Source organism: Procambarus clarkii, chromosome 87 (genome assembly GCF_040958095.1).
Source record: "Procambarus clarkii isolate CNS0578487 chromosome 87, FALCON_Pclarkii_2.0, whole genome shotgun sequence".
In the NCBI taxonomy this organism is placed as follows: Eukaryota; Metazoa; Arthropoda; class Malacostraca; order Decapoda; family Cambaridae; genus Procambarus; species Procambarus clarkii.
In genome coordinates this window covers 6,284,287-6,296,915 of record NC_091236.1, presented here as the reverse complement: position 1 = coordinate 6,296,915, position 12,629 = coordinate 6,284,287, and the positions used below count along the sequence as shown (strand labels likewise).

The following is a 12,629-nucleotide window of genomic DNA, read 5'->3' as shown; positions in this document are numbered from 1 at the left end:
GTTACTTAGGTAGCATAAAATAGCTGACCTAAACACGATACATAACCCAGTCTACTACTTGGGTTACACAAAACTGTAATATAATGACATTTATTTTTATAAACATTGTTTTAAGTTACACAGATAAAGGAGGTATTTATGAATGTGCAGTTAGGGAGGGCAGCAGTTTGTGCCGTAAATGCTTTGTTTCTTGTAGTTAGTGGACTTGATCAATGACTATTATATGTATGTCGAAGAATGTGTATAAAACGGTGTGTGTGTGTGTGTGTGTGTGTGTGTGTGTGTGTGTGTGTGTGTGTGTGTGTGTGTGTGTGTGTGTGTGTGTGTGTGTGTAACGAGAGCCGCAAATAGTGTCAATTAAATCCATGTTTCTTTCCCTATCATATTAAAACATAATGCAATATTTGGTTTTGTTTTGATCATGTGTTTAATATTTTTGAAGGAAAGTAAGCGACCCGCTTCAGGTTTTCTCATAAGGTGTTACACCATTGGCGTTGGTACGTATAAAGTAATTATTATAGACTTTTTCCACTTATTAAATTGTATTGTGTATTTGCTTCCTAATCTCCTCACTGTGCAGTCGGCAATTGTCTTCACTTCTCGTGTAATGTTGAATGGTTCACCTAATTATTTTTCTTCCTAATATTATCACTATTTATCACATGTTGTTATGCATGCAGCCACAACTTAGCCACACAGTATTTAGTGAGTGTTGGGAGGTGATATTTTGAGAGGCACGAGGTCAGTGTTGCGTCAGTGTTGAGTCAGTGTTTCACTACGATAGTGTTGCCCCAGACGCGAGTGTGATGCCTGTGTAAGTTTATATGTATGTGTATTGTTGGTGAGTATTATGATGTATATACATTTGTGTGTGTGGGTCTGTCAATTCTTCGTGTATTTTTAGTGTTTGTATTAATGTGTGTGTGATATTCTTGCTTTCTTGGGCGTGTGTGTGTTGTGGAGGCCATTTTCTCTCTCAGAGTGACTTGTCAAAAAATCCTTAATTCTTTACAACTATTCATCTCTATTATGTACACTTCAGTTCTTGCAAGGAAATTCCTGTCTGAGGTTTCTAACAACTTTTCCCTCCACGACTCGATTCCTCCTTTACGGTTACTTGATTCGCAGCCTGTCTCCTTATAGTTAAATTAGGAGCTTCTTCCCCCTCTCATCCTGTGAACTTTTTCTGCTTCATTTGGAATACTGTCCGAACTATCCTGGTTAGTGTCGTGGTGTTTTGGGTCTTGGGCGGGTCTCTTGTTGACGGGAGGGTGTTATCACTCTATCCTCTGGCCTCTTCCTGTCCTGAAATATTTGTGAACACACACACACACACACACACACACACACACACACACACACACACACACACACACACACACACACACACACACATACGTGTGTTTTTTCAGTGAAACTGTTAAAGGTTTGGTTGGTGTATAAATGCCTATGTATGAGCATTAATGATGTGTGTATCCGTGGATTACCATGTAGGCATTCAGTATCGTGTGTGTGTGTGTGTGTGTGTGTGTGTGTGTGTGTGTGTGTGTGTGTGTGTGTGTGTGTGTGTGTGTGTGTGTGTGTGCGTGTGTGTGAGCGTGTGTGTGTGTGTGTGTGTGTGTGTGTGTGTGTGTGTGTGTGTGTGTGTGTGTGTGTGTGTGTGTGTGTGTGTGTGTGAGCGTGTGTGTGTGTGTGTGTGTGTGTGTGTGTGTGTGCGTGTGTGTGAGCGTGTGTGTGTGTGTGTGTGTGTGTGTGTGTGTGTGTGTGTGTGTGTGTGTGTGTGTGTGTGTGTGTGTGTGTGTGAGCGTGTGTGTGTGTGTGTGTGTGTGTGTGTGTGTGTGTGTGCGTGTGTGTGAGCGTGTGTGTGTGTGTGTGTGTGTGTGTGTGTGTGTGTGTGTGTGTGTGTGTGTGTGCGTGTGTGTGTGTGCGTGCGTGTGTGTGTGTGAGCGTGTGCGTGTGTGGATGCGCGGGCGCGTCCGTGGTTAAGATAAAACAACTAACAAGACCTTTCCTCTCCCGGTGTTGCAGAGAGAAGCCCGCGGCTCTGTGACCTTCAAGATCGTTCCCTCCTACCGGAGCGCTCCGCCCCCCTGCGAGGTACGTCTCCCCCCCCATGTCTTCTATGCCACCCCCCTTCTACCCCCCCCCCCCACACACGCCCCCCCCTCCCTTTCATACCGCAGGGCCCCCTTCCCCTTAGCCAGGTACGTCACCACCTTCCCCTGTCTTCTATGCCACCCCCCTTCTACCCCCCCCCCCACACACACGCCCCCCCCCTCCCTTTCATACCGCAGGGCCCCCTTCCCCTTAGACAGGTACGTCACCACCTCCCCCTGCTCCTCCCTATCTTAGTACATCTCCCTTTCCCCCCTGTGAAGTACGGGCCCCCCCTGAACTCGTGAGAGGTAGGGGGGACCTCACCCCCTAACACACTCCTCTCCCCTCAACCCCCCACTGTACACATGCTCCCACACCAGTGGGTAATATAACCGTGTGTGTGTGTCTGTACCGGTACCGGATATGTTGGGTGTGTGAGTGTGGAGGAACCTTCCTGTCGTGGGTGTAGCTCATTCTCCTCCCCCTCTGGCAGGCTTATTTTTGTAATATATTGACTTCTGATAGATAATTAGTAATAATGGACGGGTCTACAGTCACTGGGTGTTACAGTGGGCGGGTCTACAGTCACTGAGTGTTACAGTGGGCGGGTCTACAGTCACTGAGTGTTACAGTGGGCGGGTCTACAGTCACTGAGTGTTACAGTGGGCGGGTCTACAGTCACTGAGTGTTACAGTGGGCGGGTCTACAGTCACTGGGTGTTACAGTGGGCGGGTCTACAGTCACTGAGTGTTACAGTGGACGGGTCTACAGTCACTGGGTGTTACTGTCGACGGGTCTACAGTCACTGGGTGTTACAGTGGACGGGTCTACAGTCACTGAGTGTTACAGTGGACGGGTCTACAGTCACTGGGTGTTACAGTCGACGGGTCTACAGTCACTGGGTGTTACAGTGGGCGGGTCTACAGTCACTGGGTGTTACAGTGGGCGGGTCTACAGTCACTGGGTGTTACAGTGGACGGGTCTACAGTCACTGGGTGTTACAGTGGACGGGTCTACAGTCACTGGGTGTTACAGTCGACGGGTCTACAGTCACTGGGTGTTACAGTGGACGGGTCTACAGTCACTGGGTGTTACAGTGGACGGGTCTACAGTCACTGGGTGTTACAGTGGACGGGTCTACAGTCACTGGGTGTTACAGTGGACGGGTCTACAGTCACTGGGTGTTACAGTGGACGGGTCTACAGTCACTGGGTGTTACAGTGGACGGGTCTACAGTCACTGGGTGTTACAGTGGACGGGTCTACAGTCACTGGGTATTACAGTTGGACCAAACTCTCACAAGTCAAGCCTGGCCTCGGGCCGGGCTTGGGGAGTAGAAGAACTCCCAGAACCCCATCAACCAGGTATCAACCAGGTATCAACCAGGTATCAACCAGGGTAGGTTAGGTGTTTTGGTTGTGTTGGCGTCTGTTTGTCTTTGTACTACCTTAGTGAAAAAATTCGACCTGCGATTCGAACACAGGAAGAATGTCAGTTCAAGAAAAAAGTCTGAAAGTAATTAGATGTATCGTGTGTTAAGTATTTTTCATCCACGGGCTTTTGACAACTGGAAGAACGACCATTTAGCTATTGTCCGAGTGTGTCAGTCTGAACTAATGGAACCAAATTATTAGGCTTGAGTGAACTGATGTACGTCAATAATATAATCATGATGATCTATTAAACAATGTGGATTAATAACGTAAATTAATATAATTTATCAGTTGACCTTACTAGTATTGACCTCAGCCAGTCACAACGTAATGTCCTCATCAACACATTTCTCCCATAATGTTTGCTTTAATTTTGACAGCATCCAACTCGATCCATCAGGATTCAGTTCTAATAAGACAATTAGGTGAACCCCCGCCCCACCTCCGGCTCTGTGGGGAGGTGGGCTTGGGGGTTAGAGTCCGGGGGACATGGCTATAGAGCCCGGGGGACATGGCTATAGAACCCGGGGGACATGGCTATAGAGTCCGGGGTGACATGGCTATAGAGCCCGGGGGACATGGCTATAGAGCCCGGGGGACATGGCTATAGAGCCCGGGGTGACATGGCTATAGAGCCCGGGGGACATGGCTATAGAGCCCGGGGGACATGGCTATAGAGTCCGGGGTGACATGGCTATAGAGCCCGGGGGACATGGCTATAGAGCCCGGGGTGACATGGCTATAGAGCCCGGGGGACATGGCTATAGAGCCAGGGGGACATGGCTATAGAGTCCGGGGTGACATGGCTATAGAGCCCGGGGGACAGGGCTATAGAGCCCGGGGGACATACTACAGGGTTATCAGGGGTTTACAACCCCGTCTGGCATTATCTTGTGTGGGTAGCCGGGTGAGTGAACCCGTACTAACACCAGCCATGGTAACGGCACTCGTGTCGGGAAGGAGGAGGAGGAGGGAACTATCTCTCCTCACTAGAGAAAGGGAAGGAGGAACGGCTCTCTCAAAGAGAGAGAGGGAGGGAGAGAGCTATTAACTTCAGAAGTTTATTGTATTCTAAGGTGACCACCAGTATCAACACTGTCCTCTAAGGTGACCACCAGTATCAACACTGTCCTCTAAGGTGACCACCAGTATCAACACTGTGTTCTAAGGTGACCACCAGTATCAACACTGTGTTCTAAGGTGACCACCAGTATCAACACTGTCCTCTAAGGTGACCACCAGTATCAACACTGTGTTCTAAGGTGACCACCAGTATCAACACTGTGCTCTAAGGTGACCACCAGTATCAACACTGTCCTCTAAGGTGACCACCAGTATCAACACTGTGTTCTAAGGTGACCACCAGTATCAACACTGTCCTCTAAGGTGACCACCAGTATCAACACTGTGTTCTAAGGTGACCACCAGTATCAACACTGTCCTCTAAGGTGACCACCAGTATCAACACTGTATAACACCATAAAGGTGTTTTGTAGTGTATTTCATATAGAATACATGATAGTCAGTCATGCATGATATTTGAGGCGCCAGACTGTCTCTCGTTAGTAATTAAAAAGTCACACCTCTACAGTGTTAATGACCACATGATGACCAGGGGTCAGGTCGTGTTAATTGATCTTGCTTCTGCTAAGCTGATAATTGCAGACAGGTAGTCAGGTGTGCCCATCAAACAAGCCGTTGTTTAAGGTGTGATAGGTAGAGCGCCTGAGGCTAAGTTAGCTTCGTCTACTTATTAGGCGGAGATAACTCCAGGGGCTCCCCATAAATACCCAGGGATCTGTACATTCAGTAGACAGAGATCAGACAGAAACACAGAGGATCGAAGACCAAGCTGGAGCTCGCTTGTCGCCAGGCTGTCAGGTTGGGGGGGGGGGGACTCTGTCAATCACGCCCCCCCCCCCTTAATATCCAACTTAGATCTAGGGACTTTGGTGAGTTGAACTGAAGGTGACGTGTCTAGGGTGTTTCCCAACTTAAGTTGTTGTGTGATTTTCGGCGGCAGTCAGTCGTAGTGGCCTCAAATTCTTGTGTGGTGACTCACATTTATGTATTCATGTTGACATTTAAATTTACCTGATTAACGTATAATATCCCTATGAATGAAGATCTAATGTTAAATATATATTTTATTAACTTGTTGGTAAAGTTGACTTTAATTTTGTTCACTAGATCTTAGACCTTTGGCAGTTGAGGCTAGAGTTGACAGCTCGCTGAGTTTACTGTTTTCACGAATTTAATATGCGAGTAAATGCTTACAGTTGATACATGAACTCCTTGGATAATTTTGTGGTACAGACAAGTTCCATTCCTTGTCTTGTCTGTACTGTATATAAATGGATGGTGGCAGCTACTTTCTACTTCAACTTTCTACCTTATCTACAACTCTGCTATTTTCTACTTCCCCCAGTGATCTCATTCTCTTCCTCCTTCTAACTTTACCTTTTCCCCTGACCATACTCCTTCCTCACAACTTTTGACACATACTGTAGGAGAGGGAAATAAAGCTAAATTTTAATTTGTAAATATTTTATGGTATACTATATAAGAATCTAATAATCCTCACACCTCTCTACCTCCCTCACCCCATACCCTCATTTCTTTCCATTTTTATTTTCCGTTCGTGACAATGAATAGTATTAGGGTTCTCTAGAGTACTGGTAGTACTGATCAGGTACAATAATGCCTTGTTTGTGTAGTACCTAGGTAATTAATTACCATGGTTATAAGGCGTATGGCCGCAAGGCAGCGGAGGTTTAAAATCAGGGTTTTCCTTCCCCCTAGATGGGCTGCCTTCCCAGGCTATCGAGTCCCATCTACCCGGAGCAGCTGGTTTTAAGGCGCCAGAGGCACGCCCTCGCCCCTTCTCCTGTCGGTAAAAGCAGTTCCGCCGGACTTAGACTAAGCCACCCGTGCAGACCAGGAGTTGGACTTGGTTGCCAGAGGCTATTTGAGACGCATGCCGTATAGGAGCATTTTATAGGTCATGGGAGCTCGTCCCCCATTACCACCCCCTGGCTATGACAACCCCTTGGAACCTTGAAAGGCGTTGAATTAGAGAGGCTGCAATAGCAGCTCCGAGGGAACTCTAGGATTAGTTAATTAAGGGTGAGTTAATGGAGGAAAGAGACCCATTTCCCTGACCCCCTGTTACAATGGTGGCAGCGGTGGGATATATGGAACCCGCCAAACACACACCGAAACTACGACGTTGGTACAACGTTTGTTTTAACGCCACCTAACCAGTTATAACAACCAATACAGCAAGTTGTAACAACGTTCTACTACGTCAAAAACACATTAAGCCAAGATGTAACAACTTTAATACGAGTTGTAACAAGCGGAAAATAGAGACAGTTACGGTTTGTGTTTCCAGATAAGTTCCCAACGCCTCTGAGCCGATGGAAGACGGTTGAGTACATACCTCGTCCCATCTGCCCAAGGCGGCCTTCACGTACCTGCCTACGTTTAATTCTACCTTAACTGCCTACCCTTAATCCTACAGGAGGTGACCTAACAGCCAAGATGTGAGAGCCTTTCAGCAATTCATGAAAGAACTTGCTGAAAACAACGCTGCTACCATTGTAACCGGGGTCGGGGGAAATGGCTCTCTGTTTCGTCCATTAGCCCGCCCTTAGTTAACTATTTCTACAGTACCCCCCAGAGTTCCTACTGCAACCTCTCTAGTTCAGTACCTTGTAACCTCGGTATTTGATTACCTACGTACTACACAAACAAGGTATTGTACCTGATCTGCTACCAGCAACTCTAGAGAACTCTAGAACATTTCACTGTCACTATCCGGGAAAATAAAAGAAAGGAGTTATTAAATGGGGGTGAGGGCATGGGGCGAGGGAGTTAAGAGAGGTGGAAGGGGGAGTGGGAGGAGTATGGTCAGGGGAAAAGGTAAAGTTAGAAGGAGGAAGAGAATGAGATCACTGGGGGAAGTAGAAAATAGCAGAGTTGTAAATAAGGTAGAAAGTAGAAGTAGAAAGTAGCTGCCACCATCCATTTATGTACATTACAGACAAGACAAGGAATGGAACTTGTCTGTACCACAAAATTATCCAAGGAGTTCATGTATCAACTGTAAGCATATTCTCGCATATTAAATTCGTGAAAACAGTAAACTCAGCGGCCTGTCAACTCTAGCCTCAACCGCCAAAGGTCTAGGGAACAAAATTAAAGTCAACTTTACCAACAAGTTAATATAATATATATTTAACATTAGATCTTCATTCATAGGGATATTATACGTTAATCAGGTAAATTTAAATGTCAACATGAATACACAAATGTGAGTCACCACACAAGAATTTGAGGCCACTACGACTGACTGCCGCCGAAAATCACACAACTTAAGTTGGGAAACACCCTAGACACGTCACCTTCAGTTCAACTCACCAAAGTCCCTAGATCTAAGTTGGATATTAAGGGGGGGGGCGTGATTGACAGAGTCCCACCCCCCAACCTGACAGCCTGGCGACAAGCGAGCTCCAGCTTGGTCTTCGATCCTCTGTGTTTCTGTCTGATCTCTGTCTACTGAATGTACAGTTCCCTGGGTATTTATGGGGAGACCCTGGAGTTAGCTCCGCCTAATAAGTAGACGAAGCTAACTTAGCCTCAGGCGCTCTACCTATCACACCTTAAACAACGGCTTGTTTGATGGGCACACCTGACTACCTGTCTGCAATTATCAGCTTAGCAGAAGCAAGATCAATTAACACGACCTGACCCCTGGTCATCATGTGGTCATTAACACTGTAGAGGTGTGAGTTTTTAATTACTAACGACAGACAGTCTGGCGCCTCAAATATCATGCATGACTGACTATCATGTATTCTATATGAAATACACTACAAAACACCTTTATGGTGTTACAACACTGCTCTAAGGTGACCACCAGTACCAACACTGTACTCTAAGGTGACCACCAGTACCAACACTGTACTCTAAGGTGACCACCAGTACCAACACTGCTCTAAGGTGACCACCAGTACCAACACTGTACTCTAAGGTGACCACCAGTACCAACACTGTACTCTAAGGTGACCACCAGTACCAACACTGTACTCTAAGGTGACCACCAGTACCATCACTGCTCTAAGGTGACCACCAGTACCAACACTGTACTCTAAGGTGACCACCAGTACCAACACTGTACTCTAAGGTGACCACCAGTACCACCACTGTACTCTAAGGTGACCACCAGTACCAACACTGTACTCTAAGGTGACCACCAGTACCATCACTGCTCTAAGGTGACCACCAGTACCAACACTGTACTCTAAGGTGACCACCAGTACCAACACTGCTCTAAGGTGACCACCAGTACCATCACTGTACTCTAAGGTGACCACCAGTACCAACACTGTACTCTAAGGTGACCACCAGTACCAACACTGTACTCTAAGGTGACCACCAGTACCAACACTGTACTCTAAGGTGACCACCAGTACCACCACTGTACTCTAAGGTGACCACCAGTACCATCACTGTGCTCTAAGGTGACCACCAGTACCAACACTGTACTCTAAGGTGACCACCAGTACCAACACTGCTCTAAGGTGACCACCAGTACCAACACTGCTCTAAGGTGACCACCAGTACCATCACTGTACTCTAAGGTGACCACCAGTACCAACACTGTACTCTAAGGTGACCACCAGTACCAACACTGCTCTAAGGTGACCACCAGTACCATCACTGTACTCTAAGGTGACCACCAGTACCAACACTGTACTCTAAGGTGACCACCAGTACCAACACTGCTCTAAGGTGACCACCAGTACCAACACTGTACTCTAAGGTGACCACCAGTACCACCACTGTACTCTAAGGTGACCACCAGTACCAACACTGCTCTAAGGTGACCACCAGTACCAACACTGTACTCTAAGGTGACCACCAGTACCACCACTGTACTCTAAGGTGACCACCAGTACCAACACTGTACTCTAAGGTGACCACCAGTACCAACACTGCTCTAAGGTGACCACCAGTACCAACACTGCTCTAAGGTGACCACCAGTACCAACACTGTACTCTAAGGTGACCACCAGTACCAACACTGCTCTAAGGTGACCACCAGTACCATCACTGCTCTAAGGTGACCACCAGTACCATCACTGTACTCTAAGGTGACCACCAGTACCAACACTGTGCTCTAAGGTGACCACCAGTACCAACACTGTACTCTAAGGTGACCACCAGTACCAACACTGTGCTCTAAGGTGACCACCAGTACCATCACTGTGCTCTAAGGTGACCACCAGTACCATCACTGTACTCTAAGGTGACCACCAGTACCATCACTGCTCTAAGGTGACCACCAGTACCAACACTGTGCTCTAAGGTGACCACCAGTACCATCACTGTACTCTAAGGTGACCACCAGTACCAACACTGTACTCTAAGGTGACCACCAGTACCACCACTGTACTCTAAGGTGACCACCAGTACCAACACTGTACTCTAAGGTGACCACCAGTACCAACACTGTACTCTAAGGTGACCACCAGTACCAACACTGTACTCTAAGGTGACCACCAGTACCAACACTGTACTCTAAGGTGACCACCAGTACCAACACTGTACTCTAAGGTGACCACCAGTACCAACACTGTACTCTAAGGTGACCACCAGTACCAACACTGTACTCTAAGGTGACCACCAGTACCAACACTGTACTCTAAGGTGACCACCAGTACCATCACTGTACTCTAAGGTGACCACCAGTACCAACACTGCTCTAAGGTGACCACCAGTACCAACACTGTACTCTAAGGTGACCACCAGTACCAACACTGTACTCTAAGGTGACCACCAGTACCAACACTGCTCTAAGGTGACCACCAGTACCAACACTGTACTCTAAGGTGACCACCAGTACCACCACTGTACTCTAAGGTGACCACCAGTACCAACACTGTACTCTAAGGTGACCACCAGTACCAACACTGTACTCTAAGGTGACCACCAGTACCAACACTGTACTCTAAGGTGACCACCAGTACCAACACTGCTCTAAGGTGACCACCAGTACCATCACTGTACTCTAAGGTGACCACAAGTACCACCACTGCTCTAAGGTGACCACCAGTATCATCACTGCTCTAAGGTGACCACCAGTACCAACACTGTACTCTAAGGTGACCACCAGTACCAACACTGTACTCTAAGGTGACCACCAGTACCAACACTGTACTCTAAGGTGACCACCAGTACCAACACTGCTCTAAGGTGACCACCAGTACCAACACTGTACTCTAAGGTGACCACCAGTACCAACACTGCTCTAAGGTGACCACCAGTACCAACACTGCTCTAAGGTGACCACCAGTATCATCACTGCTCTAAGGTGACCACCAGTACCAACACTGCTCTAAGGTGACCACCAGTACCAACACTGCTCTAAGGTGACCACCAGTACCAACACTGTACTCTAAGGTGACCACCAGTACCAACACTGTACTCTAAGGTGACCACCAGTACCATCACTGCTCTAAGGTGACCACCAGTACCATCACTGTACTCTAAGGTGACCACAAGTACCACCACTGCTCTAAGGTGACCACCAGTACCATCACTGCTCTAAGGTGACCACCAGTACCATCACTGTACTCTAAGGTGACCACAAGTACCACCACTGCTCTAAGGTGACCACCAGTACCATCACTGTACTCTAAGGTGACCACAAGTACCACCACTGCTCTAAGGTGACCACCAGTATCATCACTGCTCTAAGGTGACCACCAGTATCATCACTGCTCTAAGGTGACCACCAGTACCAACACTGCTCTAAGGTGACCACCAGTACCAACACTGTACTCTAAGGTGACCACCAGTACCAACACTGTACTCTAAGGTGACCACCAGTACCATCACTGTACTCTAAGGTGACCACCAGTACCATCACTGTACTCTAAGGTGACCACCAGTACCAACACTGTACTCTAAGGTGACCACCAGTACCAACACTGTACTCTAAGGTGACCACCAGTACCAACACTGCTCTAAGGTGACCACCAGTACCATCACTGTACTCTAAGGTGACCACCAGTACCAACACTGTACTCTAAGGTGACCACCAGTACCAACACTGCTCTAAGGTGACCACCAGTACCAACACTGTACTCTAAGGTGACCACCAGTACCATCACTGTACTCTAAGGTGACCACCAGTACCAACACTGTACTCTAAGGTGACCACCAGTACCAACACTGCTCTAAGGTGACCACCAGTACCAACACTGTACTCTAAGGTGACCACCAGTACCAACACTGTACTCTAAGGTGACCACCAGTACCAACACTGCTCTAAGGTGACCACCAGTACCAACACTGTACTCTAAGGTGACCACCAGTACCAACACTGCTCTAAGGTGACCACCAGTACCAACACTGTACTCTAAGGTGACCACCAGTACCAACACTGTACTCTAAGGTGACCACCAGTACCAACACTGCTCTAAGGTGACCACCAGTACCACCACTGTACTCTAAGGTGACCACCAGTACCAACACTGTACTCTAAGGTGACCACCAGTACCACCACTGTACTCTAAGGTGACCACCAGTACCAACACTGTACTCTAAGGTGACCACCAGTACCAACACTGCTCTAAGGTGACCACCAGTACCAACACTGTGCTCTAAGGTGACCACCAGTACCAACACTGTACTCTAAGGTGACCACCAGTACCATCACTGTACTCTAAGGTGACCACCAGTACCAACACTGTACTCTAAGGTGACCACAAGTACCACCACTGCTCTAAGGTGACCACCAGTACCAACACTGTACTCTAAGGTGACCACCAGTACCAACACTGCTCTAAGGTGACCACCAGTACCAACACTGTACTCTAAGGTGACCACCAGTACCAACACTGCTCTAAGGTGACCACCAGTACCAACACTGTACTCTAAGGTGACCACCAGTACCAACACTGTACTCTAAGGTGACCACCAGTACCAACACTGTACTCTAAGGTGACCACCAGTACCAACACTGCTCTAAGGTGACCACCAGTACCAACACTGTACTCTAAGGTGACCACCAGTACCAACACTGTACTC

The 12,629-nt window shown here is 47.6% G+C and overlaps 2 protein-coding genes across 8 annotated transcripts in view; one reads left to right on the top strand and one right to left on the bottom strand.

Annotated features, from left to right (window-relative positions):
• LOC123747016 (uncharacterized) overlaps positions 1-12,629 on the bottom strand; it is a 135,852-nt gene that overhangs the window by 25,851 nt on the left and 97,372 nt on the right. The window lies entirely within an intron of this gene.
• CASK (peripheral plasma membrane protein CASK) overlaps positions 1-12,629 on the top strand; it is a 942,297-nt gene that overhangs the window by 866,940 nt on the left and 62,728 nt on the right. For all 7 annotated transcript variants that reach the window (XM_069317358.1, XM_069317359.1, XM_045728953.2 and 4 more), the window contains one exon: positions 2,029-2,097. In XM_069317358.1, coding sequence (XP_069173459.1) covers positions 2,029-2,097 — 69 coding nt within the window. The remainder of the gene's footprint in view (positions 1-2,028; positions 2,098-12,629) is intronic.